A 23,291-nucleotide genomic window follows, 5' to 3' on the forward strand; every position below is an offset into this window, starting at 1 on the left:
TGGAAGAGATCCATATTTATGCCTATTCCCAAGACAGGTGATCCAACTGAATGTGCAAATTACAGAACAATATCAATATCACAAAAATTTTGCTGAAGATCATTCAAAAATGGCTGCAGCAGTATATCGACAGGGAACTGCCAGAAATTCAGGGCAGTTTCAGAAGAGGACGTGGAACCAGGGATATCATTGCTGATGTTAGATGGATCCTGGCTGAAAGCAGAGAATACCAGAAGGATATTCACCTGTGTTTTATTGACTATGCAAAGGCATTCGACGGTGTGGATCATAACAAACTATGGGTAATACTGCGAAGAATGGGAATTCCAGAACACTTACTTGTGCTCATGAGGAACCTTTACATAGATCAAGAGGCAGTTGTTCGGACAGAACAAGGGGATGCTGATTGGTTTAAAGTTAGGAAAGGTGTGCGTCAGGGTTGTATTCTTTCACCATACCAATTTAATCTGTATGCTGAGCAAATAATCTGAGAAGCTGGACTATATGAAGAAGAACGGGGCATCAGGATTGGAGGAAGACTCATTAATAACCTGCATTATGCAGATGACACAACCTTGCTTGCTGAAAGTGAAGAGGACTTGAAGCACTTACTAATGAGGATCAAAGACCACAGCCTTCAGTATGGATTACACTTCAACATAAAGAAAACAAAAATCCTCACAACTGGACCAATGAGCAAGATCATGATAAACGGAGAAAAGATTGAAGTTGTCAAGGATTTCATTTTACTTGGATCCACAATCAACAGCCATGGAAGCAGCCGTCAAGGAATCAAAAGACGCGTTGCATTGGGCAAATCTGCTGCAAAGGACCTCTTCAAAGTGTTGAAGAACAAAGATGTCACCCTGAAGACTAAGGTGCACCTGACCCAAGCCATGGTATTTTCAATCACATCATACGCATGTGAAAGCTGGACAATGAATAAGGAAGACCAAAGAAGAATCCATGCCTTTTAATTGTGTTGTTGGTACCAAAAGAACTAACAAATCTGTCTTGGAAGAAGTGCAGCCAGAATGTTCCTTAGAGGCAAGGATGGCGAAACTGCGTCTTACATACTTTGGACATATTGTCAGGAGGGATCAGTCCCTGGAGAAGGACATCATATAGGGTCAGCAGAAAAGAGGAAGACCCTCAACGAGGTGGACTGACACAATGGCTGCAACAATGAGCGCAACCATAACAATGACTTTAAGGATGGCGCAGGACCGGGCAGTGTTTCGTTCTGTTGTGCATTCATGGTATGAACTTACCACAGTTTAACCAATGACCTATTGAAGGACTTCTGGACATATTCTAGTTTTGAGCTATTACAAATAATGCTGCTATGAACATTTGTGCAGTTTTTTGTGTGAACGCAAGTTTTCATTTCTCTGTGATAAATGCCGAAGACAGAAATTGCTGGGTCGTATGGTAATTGCATGTTTAGTTTTATTAGAAAATAGTTTTCCAGAGTGGCTGTACTATTTCACAATGTATGATTGATATGGTTTCTATACATTTTCACCAGTGTTTGGTTTTTCGTTTTAGCCATTCTGACAGGTGTGTAGCGATATCTCGTTGTGGCTAATGATGTTGAACATGCTCTCATGTACTTATCAGCCAAGTGGAATCTTGTTCAGTGAAATGTCTGTTCATTTTATTTTTCCCTATCTTCTAACTGGATTATTCGTACATTTACTGTTGAGTTTTGAGAGTTCTTTATGATCTTTTAGATAGTAGTCCTTTATCACATACGTGGTTTGCAAATATTTTCTATGGCTTATCTTTTCATCCCCTTCACATGGGCTTTGGCAGAGCAAAAGTTTTTAGTTCTGATGAGGTTCAATTGATCATTGTTTTCTTTTATGAATTAAACTTTTGGTGTCAAGTCTAAAAACTCTGCCTAGCCCTGGATCCTGAAGATACATTGTTTTTTTTTTCTAAAGGTTTTATAGTTTTACATTTAAGTCAATGATCTACTTTAAGTAATTTTTTATTAAGGCATAATGCTTAGGGTTTTTTTGCCCTATGAATGTCCAATCATCCCAGTACCATTAGTTGAAAAGGCTCTCCTCCATTTCTCCAGGGTGCTTTTGCACTCTCATAAAAAATTAGTTGAACCTATTTTTTTCCTGGTTTAACAGAAGTAGTATTTTAAGACCATAATCTGTTTTTTTTTGTGTGTGTATTAGAGATGCTTATTTCTGCTGGGCTGGTTATTGTTTCTAAACATTTTCGGGGGACAGAGCTGTGTTCCTCGTTCCCTCTAGTTTAGTCTTTGTTTCTAAAATAACTTTTATTTCTAATTCTTTCTTCAGTTTTGCCACCTTATTTCTGAGATTTTCTAATTCTGATTTATGTTGTTCTGTCATGTCTTCTATCATTTTATCAATGTCTTTCAGCTCATTTGGAAATAGTAAGTTTCAGTTCTGATTGATTTTTTGAGCATATCACATTTTTCCAACATTTTGTTATGAAAAATTTTCAGACATACAGTAAAAGTGAAATTTTTTTTTTTTTTATGGTGAATACCCATATACTCCACCACCTAGAGTCTACCGCTAACATTTTACCATACATATCATATGTCTACCTATCTTCTTATCTAGGAATCCTTCCTGTTTTTTTGACACAAGTAAAACTGCAGACAACAGTACACTTCCTTCTAGATATGCAGCATGCATATCATTTACATTTTTTCTTTTGGTATAAAATTTATATTCGATGAAATGCATAAATCCTAAGTGTGCATTTGCAGAATTTTGACACATGCATTCATCTGTGTAATCCAATTCCCTACCAAGAAATACAATATTACCGTCACACCAAAAAGTTCTCTTAGTCAATTCCCACACCAACCCCAGAAGGCAACCACTGTTTTGGTTCTTTCCATCACAGATCATTTTTGTCTGTTCTAGAATTTCATATAAATGGAATCATGCAGTATTACATTTTGTGTGTAAGGCTTCTTTCGCTCAGGACGTTTCTGAGATTCATCCATATTGTTGCATGTATCAACAGTTCGCTCCTCTTTATTGCTGAGTACTATGTAATTGTATAAAATATTGACATATCACAGTTTTAAAGTGGATTTTCCTATTGATGAACAACTGAACCATTTCCAGTCTGGGGCTCTTATGAACAATGCTGCTATGAACATTCTTGTACAAGTGTTTTTGTGAACATATGTTTTAATTTCTCTTCAGTAAATACTTAGGAGAATTGCTGGGTCTTTTATCCAAAAGGAGTCATACCATTTTACATGCTCGCTAACAACTAATGAGATCTAGTAGCACAAAGCGCTCCTCAGAAACTGGGGCAGTTCTACTGTCCTACAGGGTTGCTATTAGTAGGAATCGACTTGACAGCAATGGGTCTGGTTTTTCTGGGTTAGCTGCACCACACCCTCGACCAACATTTGTTGTTGTCAGTCTTTTTAATTTTATCATCCTGGTGGATATGTAACTGTATCTCATTCTTATTTAATCTGCATTTCCCTCATGACTACTGATGTTGAGCACTTCTTCACGTGCTTATTGGTACTCGTACATTCCCTTTTAAAATTTTTTTGTTGTTGTTGTTGTTGAGAATATACACAGCAAAACATAACACCAATTCAACAGTTTCTACATGTACCATTTGGTGATACTGATTACATTCCTGTCATTGTGCAACCACTCTCACTCTCCTTTTCTGAGTTGTTCCTCCCCCATTAACATAAATTCACCGCCCCCTAAGGTTCCTATCTAATCTTTCAAGTTGCTGTTGTCAATGTGATCCTATATAACCAAAAACCAAACCCGTTGCTGTGGAGTCAATTCCAACTCATAGTGACCTTATAGGACAGAGTAAAACTGCCCCACAGAGTTTACAAGGAGCGCCTGGTGGATTCGAACTGCCGACCATTTGGTTAGCAGCTGTAGCATTTAACCACTACACCACCAGGGTTTCCTTGATCCTATATAAAAAAAAAAAAAATTTTTTTTTTTTTTTTTTTTTTAGCAGCTCTTAGAAGAGCTTAATGCTTAAGGCAGACATTTTTTTTTTTACTAGTTAAGCTAAAATACTGTTTGGTTTTAAGAAGACATCAGGGGATATTTTGGTTTAAAGTTTAAAGATTATCTCAGGGCAATAGTTTCAGGAGTTCATCCAACCTTCACGGCTTCAGGAAGTCTGGAGTCCATGAGAAATTGAAATTCTGTTCTGCATTTTCCCCATTTTGATCAGGATTCTTCTATGGAACCTTTGATCAAAATGTTCAGTAATGGTAGCCAGGCCCCAACCAGTTCTTCTGGTCTCACAGCAAAGGGGGCAGTTGTTCATGAGGCAACTAGCCACACATTCCACATCCTCTTCCTATTCTTGACTCTCCATCTTCCTCTGCTCCAGACAAATGGGGACCAATTGCTGTGCCTCAGATGGCCACTTGCAAGCTTTTAAGACCCCAGGCACAATGCAACGAACTAGGAGGTAGAACAGAAGCACTAAACACATTATTAGGCCAATTACTGGGATGGCCCATGAAATCATGACCCTAAAATTCCAAAGCGAAAAACCAAATCCCACGGGGATTTTGGTTGTACGTAAGCAGCCTCAGCAGCTACTCTTATCTTTTGTCATTGTTGTAAATAATGTCTATCACACAACTTTTCCCAATGCGACTTTTTACAGGTGTACAATTTACAGCAATTACAATAATTGGCTGTGCAACCCTACCCTTAATCAATGAAAGCGTTCCATCACCATTCATGTATCTCCTTTTTAAAGCGTCTATTCAAATCTTTGGAGCCCTGGTGGGACAGTGGTTAAGAACTCAGCTGCTAATCAAAAGGTCAGCAGTTCGAATCCGCCAGCCACTCCTTGGAAACCCTATGGGGCAGTTCAACTTTTTCCTATAGGCTAGCTATGAGTTGGAATCGATTCGAATGCAATGGGTTTAGTTTTTTGTTTTTTAATTGAAATCTTTGGTCTACTTTTTAATTGGGTTCTCTTTTTATATTTGAATTAAAGGAGTTCTTTATAAATCCTTTGCCAGATACATGTTCTGTGTATATTTTCTCCCAGTCCGTGTCTTGCCTTTTCATTTTAATGGCAGATTTTGATGACACGTTTTTAATTTTGATGAAGTCTAATTCATCAATTTTTTTATTTTATGGTTGTTGCTTTCCGTTAACTGATTTGGAAACCTTTGCTAATCCTCAAATTATGAAGATAATCTCCTAAATTTTCTTCTAAAAACTTTGTGATTTTTAACTTTTTTATATGTCTTGTTCTATGATCCATCTTGAATTAATTTTTGTCACGGTGTGAGGTGGTAGTTGAGGTTCCCTTTCTTCTATATGGATTTCCAGTTATTCCAGTACCATTTGTTGAAAAGACTCTCCTTTCCCTATGGATTCCTTTGGTGCCTCTGTCAAAAATCAAATGATGACAATATAAACCAAAACCAAACCAAACCCACTGCTGTCGAGTCGATTCCGACACACAGCGACCCTGTAGGACACAGTAGAACTGCCCCATAGCTTCCAAGAAGCGCCTGGCGGATTTGAACTGCCAGCCTCTTGGTTAACAGCTGTAGCACTTAACCACTATGCCACCAGGATTTCCGATGATAATAAATATGGGTCTATTTCTGAGCTTTTGAATTCTATTCCATCATCTATTTGTCAGTCCTTAGGCCAACCCTAACACCATATTTTCAGCACTGTTTAGTTCTGTCTTCTCCATTAGATTGTAGGTACCTTTAGGGTAAAAAAGTAACCCAGTGCCATTGAGTCAATGCCAACTCATAGTGACCCTACAGGATAGGACAGAACCACCCTATAAGGTTTCCCAGATTGTAAATCTTTACAGAAGCAGGCTGCCACATCTTTCTCCCGCAGAGCGGCTGGTGGGTTTGAACCACCAACCTTTCAGTTAGTAGCTAAGCATTTAACCACTGCACCATGTAGGATCCTCACTGGATTTTTTTTATCTCTGAAGACTCAATACCTGGGGTTGACTGCCTTCTCTACTCCAACTCGTTGGGGTAAGAGAAAAGACAAGGAGAGCATTTTAAGCTACCAAGTGTCTAGACTACCCCTTTCTTGGCCAGTGGACACATATGTCCCTCCTGTATTTTCTGCCTCTCGAGTTTATTGGGCCGTTGCTTCCCCACTGACGCTACTTGCAGCCATCAGGAGGGGACCTGTATAACTGTGTGAAATGGAAGACAGTAAAACCTGCAAAAGCTGAAATTCGTGTTAGGAGGGAACCTGTCAAAGAAGGAAAACTCAAATATTTTCCACTAATAGAGAGCAATAAAAAAGTTGTAAGCTGCACCCTGTCAGAGGCAGAAAACTTGTGAGACACGGAAAAACAAGGCAGTGCCTTTGAGTTCCGGCTCTCACAGTCCAGTCTCAAGGACCTTCTCAGAGAACCCCTTCATCACACAGAAATTCTTGAAGTCCCACTGTGAACGTGAAATTAAAGAATAAAATTCCCTCTTATTCCTCAGTTCACTGAGCCTTTACAGAGTGTGGGGAATACTGGAACAAGAAGGAAATGATGCCTACCTCTACGTGACAGGAAATGGACACAGCTAATGCTAACATGGGATAGTAAGAATTAAGCACCACTGTAGCTTAAAGGGAAACCCTGGTGACGCAGTGGTTAAGAGCTACAGCTGCTAACCAAAAGGTCAGCAGTTTGAATCTACCAGAAGCTCCTTGGAAACACTAATGGGCAGTTATACTCTGTCCTATAGGGTTGCTGTGAGTCGGAATTGACTCGACAGCAATGGTTGTTTGTTTGTTTTTTGCAGCTTAAATTGCTCAAGAGAAAAGAACATCTTTAAGCCAGATTTGGTAGGATTTTCCATAGCAGTGGCTCTTAAAACATGCTCTTAGCCATCCATGTCAGAATCATCCAGGGCCTGTTCCTAGCTCTACTTCAGATCTCCAGAATCAGAATCTCTGGAATGGAATCAAGTATCTGCATTTTTAACAAGATCCCTGGTGACTGTGATGAAAATGGTCCCGACCACACTTTGATGCAGCATCCTCAATAAGTGGCTTTGCTCCTCAGCGTCAACCGTTCAGCTGCTCCTGTACTGTGGGAAGACTAATAACGTTGAAGTCAGAAGAACTGGGTTTAAGTTGTAGGTAACCTTGGGCAAGTCACTTAACCTGTCTCGGTCTTGCTTTCCTCATATGTAAGTTAGGGATCTTGATACCTACCCTGAAGGCTGTTGTGAGGATTAAAGGATCTAATGCATACTGCGTGTGACAGTTAAGGTTGTGTGTCAACTTGGCTAGGCCGTGATTTTCAATGCTTTGGCAGTTGTATAATGTGATCACTTCCTTGTTGAGATTTGATACATGATCACTCTGCTGTGAGTAGCCAATCAGTTGAAGCGGAGTTTCCTTGGCCATGTGGCCTGCGTTAAGTATGGCAGATATTCAGGTAGGATTCGGGGGCTTTTGTTCATTCTGGATCCTGCAGCTGGCTCCTGTCTGTCTGACCTCCAGTTCTTGGCATTTGAGCTAGCAGCTTACCTGCAGTCTTGCCTGCCAATCTTGGGATTTATTGATCTTCACAGCCTGTGAGCCCCAGCCCTGTTGATCTTGGGTTCACCAGCCCCCGCAGCTACGTGAATCAGGAGAAGCCTCTTTCCTGACCCACAGACTTGGGACGTTACAGCCTCTACAATCACGTGAGCAATTTCCTTGATATAAATCTCTCTATATGTACATTTATTTATACACTTTACTGGTTTTGCTTCTATAGAGAACCCAGCCCAAGACACTGTGTTAGTAAATAGTGCTTCCTCACCAACTACTTCCGGTTTTCCCTTCTTCTGGGCACATGACAGGATTGCACTCCCTGGTTCCTCATGTAGTTGAGTAGGGTCGCGTGACTAGTACTAGCCAATGGGTTTTGAGAAGAGATGTGTTACTCCTTGACTGGAGCACTTAACTGCCTGTGAGAGATCACCCAGAACCCTCTTTCTCTCTGGCACAGCAAGTGGCAACATTTGAGATGAAGGCTGTCCTGTTAGCCTGGGTCTTTGAGTGATTAGGATAAGCAGAGTGCTCCTGCCAACCCCAAGTGGACATACACCATCAGTGAAAAATAAACCTTTGTTTTGGGTTAAGGCATTAAGAAGTTGGGGATTGTCTGTTACTATAGCATAACCTAGCCAATCTTGACTGACAGAGCATGTGAAACTCTAAAAAGCAGTATTATTAAGCCCCCAAACACCTTGAAATTGCCCATTCCATGGCTGGTCTGCAGCAACTTCAGTATTCTTCCCAATTCTTCCACTGAGCTGAGAGTTAGTTCTTAGTTACTCCCTAGCTGATCTCAGTTCTGCTCTGTGGAGCGCCTGGCGTTCTGTCTTCCTACACATAATGGCCCTCTGAGCATGTTGGTAATGACCTCAAATGCCAGACTCAGAAGCTTGTATTCTGTCTACTGTAGGTTTCTAAGGAAGTGAGTGAGTGGCCTGATCAAAGCTATCTTTAAGGAGATCCATCCAGGAGAGGTATGTTAGGTGGAACAGTGAAGGCAGAAACTCACAATTTCGCAAATATTAAACGACAGTCGCGGTGCTTCCCTTGAGATGATGTGGGAAGCGTCTATGTTGGCACCTGACACACAAACTACTGGGGAGTCACTTTTCTTGGGGTTCTGAGAAGTCTACACCACAGTGGAAAGCAACTGGCACTAAAGCTAGACTCTCAGGGGAAGATGCTTTCATCCCAAAGATTCCCAGAGGGCATCTTCTGTCCTTCAGCACTTGCCTTCCTCCACACTTGCCTATGTCCCCACCCTAGGTAATACCAGGGAGTCTGAATCTAGAATGAGGCCAAGAATTTTCTCTTCAGAACGTCCCTCTGAACTAAGATCAGGATTTCCTTTTAATCAAATGCCATATTCACTGTTCTTTCACTTGGTTTATTTACTACTTCTTCATGCTAATCCATGGGGATTGATACAGCAACAGGGATTTATATAACCAGGTAACACTGTATTTTTTTTTTTTTTTTAATGTATTCACGTTTCGTCCTTCCTTTTTGCCATTGGGGCCTCTAAGCTGTGGAATTAAAAGTAACAAATGTCCCCCAGGGCCTACGCACCTAGAGTGTGATGCCTGTGAAAAACTGAGAAAACAATAGTGGGAACCTGTTTGGGATGGGAAAGAGCAGGTCCTGAGATGGGCCCCATAGTGTTCCATTTCTCATGTTTCCAAGAGTGTGAGAACTCAAGGTTTCTGTGTGGCACCCTCCAAACCTCCCACAAGAGGTATCCACATGCCTTCAGGCCACCTAGTGTCCCCAGCTTCAGTGAGAGAGGCACAGGCCACTCTTGGGAGGTGAGTCCTACCAGTCTCAGCTCTCAACAAGTAGGTTCTACTGCCTTCTAGCCCCATGACTTGAGACAAGGCATTTAGCCTCTCCAAACCTATTTCATCACCTGTAAACTGAGGCTAATGCTGGCCGCCCTTCTACTCTTCAGGAGGATCTTGAGAATTTCCAAAAAGAAAATTCATTTAGCAAGCAAATATTCATTGATAACCTACTATGTGCCAGGCACTGCTTTAAGTACTGAAAGGCAGTGAACAAGACAAAGTCCCTACTTTCAGAGACAGATAATAAAAAATAACAACAACAGAGAGTTGGAAGCTGGCAAAATTGTCATGAAAGGAGAGACTGGAAGGGCTGACTCATTAGGGGGAGAGCAAGTGGGAGTATGGAGTAAGGTGTATATAAACTTATATGTGACAGTCTGACTTGATTTGTAAACGTTCACTTGAAGCTCAATAAAAGTTAATAAAAAAAATAATAAAAGAAAATTTAAAAAATAACAACATAAATGCTATGAAGAAAAATCAAGTGGATTAAGGGCTGTGTGTATGGATGCATGTGTGTATGCTATTTAAGACAGGGTTGTCAAGCAAGATCTCAGAGGAAGTAACATTTGAATAGAGATCTGAACGACATTTAAGGCCATGGGATGAGATCACCTAAGCAGAAAGTGAAGAAAGGAGATCTGATGACCAAGTCCTAAGGCAATCTAACATCTAAAGGGCATGGGAAAGGATTCAGTGAAAGAAAATGGGAGTGAACACCCTTAGAAAATTGTACAGAACTCTGGTAAACTTAAGGCACTGAAATTAAAGGTTTTGCTTTGTCTCTGAGAAGGCTGGGTTCTATGGGCTGTTTAGTTTGCTAAGCATCCTGATGGGCTGAGGCAGGCATACTAGGGGTTGAGATAGGCAAATTCAAAGAAGGAATCTGGGAGAATGTGAAGTTGGGAGCTGGGGATGGTGGCAGGGACCTAGGCAGCTGAGGGCTGCGTGGTGGAAGTGTCAAGGAGAAATATCCTTGATGTTCCAAAGGAGAAACACCCTTGATGTTGGCAGTGTTAAAAAAGGAACTTTGGAAATGTCTAATACATACTTTTAAGTTGTTTGCTGTGGGGTGTAAAATGAAGCCTTTTCCTTAGCTCCCCCATGAAATCTCTAGTAAGATCTATAGAGCCCACTTATGCTTCTGTGTAGGTGGGTTTGGGGATGGTTTTTTTTTTTTAGGTAAAGGGGACATGAGGAAGTACTGAGTTATCCACAAAGACTGTTGTTGTTGGTTGCCGACGAGTCGATTCTGACTCATGGTGACACCATACGTGCAGAGTATAACTGCCCCAGAGAACTTTCAAGGCTCTGACCTTTTGGAAGCAGGTTGTCAGGCTTTACCACCAAGAAGTCTATGGGTGGGTTTCAACAGCCAACCTTTTGGTTAATAGTCCAGTGCTAAGCCATTTGCACCACCAAGGGATTCCTCCATAAAGACTGGCCACGTGAAATGTGAGACAGCTTTTGCAGACTCAGAGGAGCCAGCTGACACAGTGCCTGAACACCTACTATGAGCAAATTCACTATGATGAATTAAGACACATTTTCTGTCCTCAACGAGCTTATGACTTTATGTATGTTTTTCTATATTTACTGTCGGTCCCTTCTGAATAAAAGATAAGCTTATTAAAGGCAGAACTCTGTATCACTGCTTTATATCATGCCAGGGACATGATAGGTACTCAAATAAATATCTGCTGAATTAACAGTCACCATTATTATTTTTTTTATTATTATTATTATTTAGTATATTAGTATAAACCCAAAAGCCCATTGCCGTCAAGTTGATTTTGACTCGTAGTGACCCTGTAGGATAGAGCGGAACTGCCCCATGGGGTTCCCAAGGAGTGCCTGGTGGATTCCAACTGCCAAACTTTTGGTTAGCAGCTGTAGCTCTTAACCGCTACACCACTAGGGCTTCCAAATATTAGCTAAGGCTATTTAAACCATTAGTTATAGAATTCCTACTGTCATACAGATCCCTGAGGGAAAAAAAAAAAAAAACCAAGTAAATAAAACCCAAGTACTAATTCAACTCTTGCTATGTATAAGGCTGTGTGGTAAGCACTGCAAGAGGAATTGGATGAAGACCCCTACCCACAAGTCTGGTAGGAGATGTGTCTACCAAAAACACAGTACAAGGGAGAAAGTGCTCAGTGCTATAAAAGAGGGGAAGCCCTAATTTAAAGGATAAAGACATGACCTCTAGCTAGGGAATCAGCCAGTAGTAACAGCAGGTAACAAAAACAGTGGCACCTATTAAGTACTACTACTTGAAGGGCATAATATTAAGCAGCTTTCAGGCATTATTTCATTTCATTCTCTCAACAACTCTTAAAAGGCTTGCAACCGAAAATGCGTTCCTAGGACTTGGGAGCTTGTTAGAAACGCCAAATCTTGGGCACCACCCCATACCTACTGGATCAGAATCACCATTTTAAGAAGGTGATCATGGAACTCACAGGCACCATGAGTCCGAGAAGCAGTGGTTTAACGTATTATTGTCTTCATTTTATAGACAAGGAAACTAAGCCTGAGAGAACTTATGTGACAAATCACTTGCCCCCAGTTTTTTGCTAACAAGAGCACAGCCACCTTCTGAGGCCAGGCCTGGCCCCAATGACTGTTTTTAACCATTAAGCCAAGCTTCATGGAAGGGGTGGCATCTGAGCTGGACTCTGAAATACAGGTAGGATTGGGGCATCTGGAAAATTGCGAGTTTGTAGGCAAATAAAACTGTGTCAGCAAAAGCCCAGAGGTGGGAAACCTCCACCTGGCTTAGGACACAGTAACAAGTTTATCTGGCTGCCAGAGTCTGAAGGGGTCAGTGAGAAAGGCCAGCTGGATCAGTTCACATGGAACAAACACTCTTAGCCAGTGTGAATAGTTTCTAGTTTATTCAGGGGGCAGTGGGGAGATGCTTTGAGTTCTAACACAAAAGGCCCTACTACCCCATGCTGCAATGATTCAGACAAAAGGGACCCAAAAGGCTTTGCATTCTATTTTGGGCCCTGCCCCTCCCTCACTGGGTAACCTTGAGGGTGGGTGGCTTCACATCTCTGCTCTGTCCTATGTTGTATTGTAATAATAATAAAGCGCTTATTTTCTACCTAAGGAAGACCATATCAGTATCAAAGTGGTAGAATTTTTTTAATGTATAAAAGGAAATGATCTAGGGCAGCTCAGAACTCTAGTACTGCCAAGGAAAAAAAGACTTTTATCCAACACTATGAGCCACACAAAAGCACCTGCATAAATAACTGCAAACTGAATTAACTGAACAACTGTAATGGGTTAATGATTTAAAATCTTTCCTCAAAGTAAATTTTCCTAGAGTTACTGTGAAACTGTTCTAAGGTGCATAAATGAAAAAAAAAAAAAAAAAAGAAAGAAACGTACTGCCGTCGAGTCGATTCTGACTCTATAGGACAGAATAGAACTGCCCCATACAGTTTCCAAGGAGCACCTGCTGGATTTGAACTGCTGACCTTTTTGTCAGCAGCTATAGCTCTTAACCACCACACCACCAGGATTTCCTTTTTTTTTTTTAAGGTGTGTAGAGAGTAAAATATTGTGAAGCAGGAAAGAGCCATAAACATACATACATCTACACACACATACCCATGACTGGAAGTGAGACAAAACTTAAGACTTTGAAGGGTGACATAAATTGAAAAGAATAAAAATCTAGTTTGGCTTTTACCATTTCTTCAAATCTTAGCTCCTTCAGCCGGAGAAATAACCAGCTGTTCCTCATTTCCAGCTCTGAAATTTGATGACATACACCAGAACGCTGTGCCCTGCTGCAAGGATGGTGTTTCCTGAGCATAGTGCAGAGCCCCGAGGGCCCCTCTCCCTCCTTCAACCCACTGCCCATTCAGTGTGATTCAACTAGAAGAGAGCACCGGCCTGGGGATCCTAAGTCTGAGGTCCTACTGATTCTAACACTATTCACTGGGGACCTAGAGCAGGGCAGGGTAAGGTGTATTTAGGCCTTACTAGACACTAGGTGCTTTTTAAATTTTTTTATTTATTTTGTTGTTGTTGAGAATACATACAGCAAAACATATACCAATTCATCAGTTTTTACATGTAAAATCCAGTGATACTGACTACATTCTTCAAGTTGCACAACCATTCTCACCCTCCTTTCCTGAGTTGTTCCTCCCGCATTAACACAAACTCACTGCCCCCTAAGGTTCCTACCTAATCTTTTGAGTTGCTGTTGTCAGTTTGATTCCATACAGATAGATCTTAAAAAACACAATGTTCCAGCAGAAATCTTTTACTAATTAAGGTAAACTATTGCTTGGTTTTAAGAAGACTTCAGGGGATATTTTTGGTTTAAGGTTTAAAGATTATCTCAGAGCAATAATGTCAGGGGTTCATCCAGCCCCCATAGCTCCAGAAAATCTGGAGTCTGTGAAAATTTGGAATTCTGTTCTACATTTTCCTCCTTTTGATCAGGACACAGGTGCTTTTTAATATGTCATTTTAATGAGCACTTACAACAAGCCAAGAGGTAGCAGTATTCTTATTTCATTTTCCAGGAGTAAATGGTGACTCAGTTTTTCACCTAGTGCTGTAAGCAGCACAGGTCCCTGGGTGGTGCAAACGGTTTGTGCTCGACCACTAACTGAAAGGCTGGCTGTTCGAACCCACCCAATAACTGCACAGGAAAAAGGCCTGGTCTGCTGCTGCTGTAAAGGTCACAGCCTAGAATACCCTGTGGAGCTTAGTTCTACTCTGTGACACGTGGGGCTGGAATCAACTCAACAGCAAAGGGTTTGGTTTGGTTTGGTTTAGTAGCAGCACAGCTGAGGTTCCTAATGGGGACTGGGTCCAAAGGCCCCTGCTCTTTCCACTATAACAACCTGCTTTCTAATTCCCTTCTCAGAGTCTTGGGTTCCTCACTTGTGAGAGGACCTTCTAACCACATCATCACAAACAAACTCAAAGACCATGAATTAAGAATGAATTTAATCCTGTAACTGCCACACAATACAGTACCACACAATGCCTGAGTTGGACGTGACAAAACAGTACTCTGTTAGAAAGCCTGGCTCAAAAGGTTTAGGACCTCAAGCCAGAATTTGTGAAAACCAAGGACAAATCTACCAGGTAGCAGATCTCTTGGCCAAGAGGAAGCAGTGCTCAAGTGGACCCCAACCAATCCAAAGTTATACTCCCCTGACTCTGGACTCCTCCCTGAGAGTTTGGAATGTGGAGAGAACTATCCAGGCAGTGTCTTTCCTACCACCTCCTGCCTCCCACTCAGCAGCATACAGCTTCACCTTTTCTCTTTAATCACTCTCAGTTTAAGGCAATTCCATACCAAGTGATTGTTACTTCTCATGCAAAATCACACATCCGATGGGAGTCACACCATCTTCTGTCTCAGCTTCCTCATCTATAAAAATGGGGATAATAATACCTTAGGGAGTTTGTTGCAAAGATGAAATGAGAATGGATGGAAAGCACTTAACACTGTGCCTGACACACAGTAAACACACAATAAATGGTAATGAATTCCCTTTCTGCTATGTCTCTTTTATCTCCCTAAATTCCTATCTCTTTTTCTGTATTTCATTCTGAGCCAACCCTTCCCACATCCTAAAAGAAATGAAATTAATTACAGTCAATAAATTATGTGTTTTTGTTGTGAAGGCAGGGAACAGGAAGACTATATCAAAAAAACTAACCCACTGCTGTGCAGTCAATTCCGACTCATAGCAACCCTATAGGACAGAGCAGAACTGCCCCACTGGGTTTCCAAAAGCTGAAAATCTTTACAGAGGCAGACTCCCACATCTTTTTCCCACAGAGCCGCCGGTGGGTCTGAACTGCCGACCTTTCAGTTAGCAGCTGGGCACTTAAATCATTGTGCCACCAGGGCTCCTTATTCAATAAATGACGTGTTTTTGTTGTGAAGGCAGGGAACAGGGAGACTACAGACAATGCAAATACAGGTTTCGCCTGCTATCCAAAAGTAGAGCATCCCTCTGAAACCTTTCGTAAGCTGAAATGGCATAAAGCGAAGAAGCAATTACCATTAATTTATCTGGGAAAAATTTTTGAGCGTTCCCAGACCCAAAAAATAACCTACTAAACCATATCAAATAACACATAAAACCTAAAATAACACTAACATATAGTAAAAAAAAAAAAAAAAATTTTTTTTTTTATAGTAAAAGCAGAAATGATATGATAAATACACTTCATCTCACATACTCTGGACATGTTATCAGGAAGGACTAGTCCCTGGAGAAGGACATCACATGTGGTAAGGTAGGCAGTCAGTGAAAAAATGGAAGACCCTCAACACAACGGATTGGCACAGTGGCTGCAACAATGGGTTCAAGCATAGCAACGATTTTGAGGATGGTGAAGGACCGGGCAGCGTTTTGTTTTGCTATTCATAGGGTTGCTATGAGTCGGAACTGACTCATAGCAAGGTACCTAATAACAACAATATAAAGTAGATGCTAAGTGCAGTTCCTGGGAAAGAGCTTGGCGACACCACTCTCGCTGCTCAGGGGGCATGTTGCCTCTTTAACAGCTCACTGTAAAACAAACACTGAACGTTATTTCTGCTTTTTGCCTTTTTTCATAAACGCAAAAATCTTCTTTAAGTTTCTTTCGGTTGGTGAGAACAGGTAATAATGTAGGTCTTTCGTAAAAGCAAAGTGGCATCAAACGAACTTTCGAAAAAGGAGGGATGCCTGTATTCACTACCAGGCCAAGCAGTGGTTGTAGAGGACTCTTTATCATAACTCAGCCAACGAGCTACCAATGGCAGAGAGAATAAGTTTTGTTATTCAGAGCAGAATGGTTTGAATAACTACATCAGCAATAGAAATTCACCTAGGTAGACACTGCCCCCGAGTTCTGGACATGTGTTCTAGTAAAGTGTTTTGATTGCAAGTATAAATAAGGGAGGGCTTATCATAAGAGTATACGTGGACTATGGATAAGTATGATGGGATCTTATGGAAATCCACAGACAGGACCATTGTAGCACTGGGTCTCCCAGAGTCTAGAATGGAAAGTCTGGATACCTGGTAGCCCCATGGAACTTCAGCAGCTGTACTTTGTGGGCCTTTACTCATTACATGTCTCAGCCATTCTCCATGGACCAGCTCCATTCTCCTCTTACCTGGAGTCTACACAAACTTTTCTCTACCTCAATGCCCTTACTTCTTCATAACATCAGCTTGCCAGAGTTCCTCAAAGTCCTGACTCTAGCTCATAGATCCTCTCTCTACACCATTTCAGCTTCAACTTCTATGGCTAAGTGTCCTTCCTAAATTCCCAGTTTAAAGTTCTGAGATATAATATGAATCTTTTATTCACTAGGTCACTTCACAGGTCACTGGTGAGCCTAGGAATTGGCTGTTCTTGGGTCTAATGTCCATCTCCGAGTATGTTTTGGCTTGTGGGTGGGGAATGGAGTAAGATATTATAGTAGAAACATGGCTATCTAGGGCTACCCCTTCATGAACAGGAGTTTTAGATTTGGAAGTTTCCCTTAGAAAGGGCTGTGGGAATGGTAAGCATAAGGGCTAACACGTTGACTCCATCTACAGATACTACACAGTCCCATACTAACCTCTGCTGCTATGGGCTATCAAGGTGTCCTCAGTCAACAATGCCAACATGGTGGGCAAAGGAACTGTGTGACCCGACTCACCACAATAACATAAAATAAAAATTGTTTGATCAGACTCACCACCATTTAAAAAACAAAACAAAACTTGTGAACGTCGGCTGAAATAATATTTGGAGGAAAATGAACAGCCTTAAATGAAGAGAATGGATAAAAATTAACGACCTAAGTATCCATTTTGAGAAATTAGAAAAAGAACAAAATAAACTGAAGTAGAAGGGAGGAAAAAATAAAAAGAGGAGAAATTAATGGATTAAAAAGAGAGCAAACCTACCACAAAGGACATCAATGAAGACAAAAGATGATCTTTGAAAGAGCCTCTACTGAAATTAAAGAAGAAGAAAAAAAAAAGTTAGGGCATAAAAATAAAATCAGAACCAAAAAGGGGATGTCTCTACAGGTTTTGCAGATGTTAAAATAAGAAAATATTATAAACAACTGTAAATAAATTAAAAACCTTAGAAGAGGCATATCCTTAGAAAAAAGATTACTAAAACTAAGAAATGAAAAAAAAAAGTTTTATGGCCATTAAAAACACTGAATGTGTAGTCCAAACACAAAACAAAATCTCCAGGCCCAGGTGGCTTCATCACTGAGTTCTATCAAACATTCAAGGGACAAAGCAGGGGAAATTAAAATGGATGGTGGAGGAGGGAGAAAATGGCTACACAGTTAAACCTCTGGACCAACTGTAGCACCAAGGATTATAGTTTGTCTCACTAACCTTCTTCTTGTAAGTTTTCCCAGAAATTCTGACCAACCAAAATCCTGGAGAAGCTATGTCTAGATGGAGTGAACTTAATATAAGAAGAAAGTATAAGTGAATGGTGCAAGGGGTGGACTGTAGAGAATGCTATTGGTGCCCCACCCAGATCCTCCTTACAGGCTAGCACACCCACATCCCAGCTGTAAGTGCCAGCTGATAACTGGCAGATGTCCCTTTCTCCAGAGAACTGTCACTTCACCTAACTATATCTCTCTTCCCCTGCTAATCCTACCCTGCTTCCCTCATTCCCCTTTTCCTGAGCACCTCTTCTAATATATCACTTGAACAAGAATTCTCATTGAAGCTCCTGCTTCTAGAGTTCAGGATCTAAGACAATAACCATTTAAGGGAATGAAAAGACAGCCACCAAGTAGAACATACCTGTAACACAGATACCTGTCAAGGGACCACTAACCAAAATATATGAAGAACTCTAACAAATCAGTAAGAAAAACTGAAAAATGAGCAAAACATGTGAATGCACAATTCACAAAACAGGCCATCCAATTTGCCAATAAAAAAGTGCTCAGCATCAGTAGTAACCAAGGAAAGCAAATTAAAACCACAAGAGATATCATTATACACCCATGAGAACAGTTAAAAAATTTAAAACCCACAATACCAATTATTCACAATGATGTGATGCAACATGAACTCCGACATACTGCTGGTAGCAAAGTAAACTGGTACAATCTCTCAGAACACTGTTAGGCCTCATGCAGCAAAGCATTTTCACTCCGATGTTATAACTTTAGAACTTCATTGACACATAATAGAAAATGTCTAAGAACGTGCTTAGATGCACTGTTCTCAGTAGTCAGAAAACATGAGCAACTCAAATATCCATCAAAAATATATTGCGACATACTCATACCATGAAACACTGTATAGCAATGAAAATAAGTGAGGTCACCTCATGAATAAATCTCACAAAATATTCAGCAAAAGAAGCAAGATGCAAAATATGAACAGTACAATTCTTTATGCATGAAGTTCTTAAAACTAGTAAAACTAAACTACGTTGCTTAGGGATGTAGAAAAAGGGGGGTAAAACTATGAAGAAAAGCAAAGAAATGATTATCACAAAAGGCAAGATAATGGCTTCTTCTGGGGGGCAGAGATTATGATTTGGAAGGTGATGCTATTGCATATTGGTGATATTTTATTTCTTGACTTACGTGGTGGTTACATATGTACTCTTATGACTATCTGTTAAACTATATATTTGTGTTTTTTTCTGCACATGTATTTATTATATTTCATAGTTTAAAACAAAGACAAATAAATAGACAAATTACTGCTTGATTCTCAGAAAAACTGAGGGAACTACAAATCCTTCATCTTTAAATTAAAACCTTGCCATGCCAAATCCATACCAGAATGTGTGTCAGCTAAATTTTAAATGATGCCTACTTATCTTAAGCCTGTAAGTGGAGAGAGAGAATCTCCTGGTAGCAGAACTATGCTTTGTCAAGAGTCACCTGAGGACCCCTCTTAGATGGGAAATGTAAGGTGAGTAGGCACCCAAAGTCCTAGGGTAGACAGCTTGTTGAAGGCTGCCATTCCTGGTAGGTGAACCCTGGAGAGGAAGTGGAATCAATTTGCCAAAGGAATTTGGGATAGAGTTACAAGGGAATCTGAGCCCTTAACCAAGGTTTGAAAATAAAGAAATAAATCTCTTGAGTGGTCTGGGGTGACCCTAACCAAGGCTGCTAGCAGAAGAGAGCCCCATATGTCCCAAAAGGGAACTCACCAGAAGCCTGGGGGAACCCAGCCTAATGAAAGGATTAACACAAGGCCCAGGTGCAGTGCTTTGGGAAGAAGAGCTAAGCATGTGAGCATAAACTAACAAAGCTCTAACCTTGGAATCCAAGCATGGGATCATGCTGGCAGGGATCTGGTCCAATAAGGGCGTTGAGCAGCAGTGACCACACATCCTTGGACCGGTCAGGACAGCTCTTCAACAGTGATACCATGTAGCTGTGTCAGAAATAACAACGTGGGTGGACTGCTCAGACTCGCAGTTCTCTCTCTGGAGAGTGGAAGTAAGACTGACCCCTTTGGACTGTATGAGCTCCCAGGGGGTTTGGAGAGAGACATCTGAATTCTCACTAATAAGGGCATTAGGGTACTTGGGAGATTACTTGGAAAAATAATTAAATATTAATTATTATTAATTAATATAATACCGTATTGGAACTCAACTGGAGAAATGAGACATACAACTGAAATAGACCAAATCTTAATCAAATATCTTTTTGTATATGTACCTTTATGTACACAATAGCAAATACTTAGATATGAGGAGAAACTATTAAAACACTAAGCTAACAGAAAGAGGGTAATGAGAGAACTTAGGAGGCATTTCAGTCAAAGTCCATGATAGGTGACAAGAAGGTTCATTCATTAAAGCAAAATGAAAGAACAAATTGCTTCTTGAACCATCTATTACTACTATGTGAATGAGACTTGTTTCTTCCACATCTTCCTTGAAAAGCACCTCAGTACGCAATAGCTTCTTAGTTGCCCAGGACACCATCCCTCCCACCTCTGAGCTCTCTTGTTGGCTCACTATCTACACCTTTATCAGAGACTCCATTGATCTGTCCCTTGCACATGGTACAAGGTGGGTGTGTGCCCTCTGTTTTATCCCCCTAAAAGTTCTGAGGTCCCTAGGGCCACCGTCTATATGTTTTTTATCTCTGTCTCTACTTACTCCCACTACTCTTGGCCCTGCTACCAGTGCATGTTTGTGGAAGGAAGAAGGGAGGGAGGAAAGGAGGGAGGGAGGGATGACAGCATTGCAACTGAAAAACAAAAACAGAGACCACCACCACAAAACAGAAACCCACAGCCAACTGGTGACTGTTTGACCATGGATTAACAGCTACCTGTGCTATAAAAATACAACTGCCCTGATAACCATGGAAACCAAAATTCAGGCATGACAGAGAGGGCGGATGTTTTCAGAAATCTTAAAATAAAAGGCCTGAAACTAAAAACACAAAGAAATCCAAGTATTCCAGGCCAGAAGGAAATCCCTTCCTAAAAGCCCTGACAAAGTAGCATTTTCTCCCATATCTAAAACCTCACCAGGCTTTCGCCCTCCTGCAAAGGATCACAAAACCATTCGGGCCTCTCTGTGTACTCTGTCCCTTGGGGCCAGCTGTTACCTATGAAGCAAATTCACTGGCAGTTGGAACTTACTGTTACTATAATTTGTACTGAGGACCAGAAAGGAAATTTTTATAATCTCAAGCTAACATAGCTAGCTATGAAAAAAGCCCCATGGGGCAAGGACCCTGTCCATGCTATTCATGGCTCTATCTCCAGCTCCTAGTAGATGTACAAGCACACAGTAGGCGCTCCATAAATACTAGTGAAATAAATGAAGAATTAAGGTTAGAGCTTAGGGAAAGCACAGTGCCTGGTAAAACGTGCATTCTCTCCACCATCCAGTGCCAGCACTGTTGGATCTGAGCAAAATCAAAGTCCTATCCTCATTCAGGGTCCAGTTTCTCCATTTGCAAAAGCAGGCAGCTGGATGAGATGGTTTCCCAGGCATCTTCCAGCTCTGACAATCACTTACTGTGCTTTTTTTTAGTGGCAGCACATGCCTGGCACTTTTCTTTCCCCTCAGAGAGAATCTGATACCCATCTGCTCAAGTAAATTAATGTTCCCATCCTGCCTGACTCATCTCGTAGGAACAACAGGTTCACATGCCAATTTTAAAAGGGAAGGCAAAGGGGCCCCAGAAAGAGTAAAGAGGGGAGGGTCCCACAAGCCCCCTTTCTTAGAAAATCAAAACAACACTGTTTTTAGGATTAAAGATCTAGAAGCTGAAGTATGATTACTGCTACTAAAAACTCCTCACGTGGAGCATTCTCTAGCTTGTTAATTTAATAATACTTGTATTAATAACACTATTAAGCACTTCTGTACTGGATACTGTTCTAAACCCTTTAAACTTAATCCTCACAGCAACTGCATGAGCTAAGTATTATTATTATTATCTCCTTTTAATAGATGAGGAATCTATCTGGTTCAAGGTTACACAGCTAATAAGTGGCAAAACTAGGACCTGAATCCAGGTCTGACCGACTCCAGAGTTCCAGTTCTTTAAATGGCTTTCCCTTCTGTTCTTCCCTGTAGTCCTATGAGGGAGCCTGGGCAGGGGTTGTCAGCTTTACTTTAAAGACGGAGAACCCGAGTCTCCCAGAAGCTTAAAATTTGTACAAAACTCATAAGCGCCGTAGTAAGTGAAGAAGCCTGGCCCCAAGCTCCCTCCTGGGTTCCTAGCTGAGGGGGCATCCCATCTGAAAAGTCTGCATCTTCCTCCTCGACTTCACTTACTTACAACACCTCAGAGCTAAAGGCAACCGCGGAGACTCACCCTCCCGGACAGGTTGTTTTACAGGAGGGGAAACCAAGGCAGAGCTATGGCTCCAGGTGCAGGCAAACGAGAGCGCAGCAGCGCGGAGCCGCGGGCGACCCCAGGACAGCCCACACGGTCCCTTCAGGATCCTGATTCCCGAAGCCGGACCAGACGCTCAGCCTCTGCCAGGAGCCAGCAGCGCCTCCATGGCCGGTCGCCTCACGAGGCGCCCCAGGCTCCCCGCAGACGGCCCCAAAGGACACAAGCCCACTTCCCCCGGTCCCCGCCCGCTCTGGATCGGGGGCATCCGAGGAACGCGGGCGGAATAATTCGCTCGCAGCCTCCGCGAGCGCAGCCTCCACGAGCCCAGCCACCTCTTACCTCGCAGGGTGGTCCCCGGGCGCTGGCCCACAGCAGTGTTCGGCCGCGGCAGCCGCGGACGCCCCAAAGCCGCCCGCTACCCCCGCCGCCGCTGCACGAACCGCGGGGGAGCCGGGAGGACTGCGGCGCGCGGCCAGGGGCGGGCGGCCAGGGGCGGGCAGAGGCGCCGGGAGCACCGCCCCTCCCGCTCGGGGGCGGACGGTTGCCAGGGGCTCGTGCCAGGCCGCTCTGTCATGTGATGCGCGAGGAGGGGGATGTTGGGAGCTGCAGGCGGGGGCCCGCGAAATAGTCCAGCCGGCTGGGGCCTTGCTTCCAGCCCACCGCGGCAGAAAGGAACCCGAGCAACTTCTGCAGGAAGGGGGCGGTCCTGCTGCGGACGGCGCAGGGAGGGGCGAGGGAGAGAGACGCAAAGGGGGGCGGGTGGGTCTTCAGATACTGCTGCAAAGGCGAGCTTGTGCAAGGGCGATTAAGGCTTGTATTGCATGGCATCCGAAGGGGCAAAAATAGAACCGGTGGGCGGGACTTGTAGGGAGGCATGCTGGGGTCGATATAAATTAGATTCTTCCAGCTACTGGAGTTGGGTAACAGCGTGACGGGCTGTTTTAGGAGGTGGTGCTGTTCCTTGTAGGTGTGGCCATATGGACTGGGTTCATTCTCTCCATAAACTTGAGCACTGGCTATGGGCCAGAGAATATACTAGGAGTATAT

General features: G+C 42.2%; 1 protein-coding gene across 3 annotated transcripts in view; it reads right to left on the reverse strand.

Annotated features, from left to right (window-relative positions):
* The window catches only part of FBXO10 (F-box protein 10), a 54,011-nt gene extending 31,085 nt beyond the window's left edge, over positions 1 to 22,926 (reverse strand). Inside the window, exons 1-2 of one of the 3 annotated variants that reach the window (XM_049895789.1) lie at positions 22,584 to 22,926; positions 19,688 to 19,806 (exon numbers count right to left, since the gene is read on the reverse strand). In XM_049895789.1, the coding sequence (XP_049751746.1) occupies positions 19,688 to 19,762 (75 nt within the window). In that variant the 5' untranslated portion in view covers positions 19,763 to 19,806; positions 22,584 to 22,926. Of the gene's footprint in view, positions 1 to 17,334; positions 17,370 to 19,687; positions 19,807 to 22,583 lie in introns of those variants that run through there. The other 2 variants (XM_049895791.1, XM_049895790.1) reach the window with 2 other exon arrangements.
* Positions 22,927 to 23,291: the final 365 nt, after the last annotated feature.

Source organism: Elephas maximus, chromosome 9 (assembly GCF_024166365.1).
Source record: "Elephas maximus indicus isolate mEleMax1 chromosome 9, mEleMax1 primary haplotype, whole genome shotgun sequence".
Classification (NCBI taxonomy): domain Eukaryota; kingdom Metazoa; phylum Chordata; class Mammalia; order Proboscidea; family Elephantidae; genus Elephas; species Elephas maximus.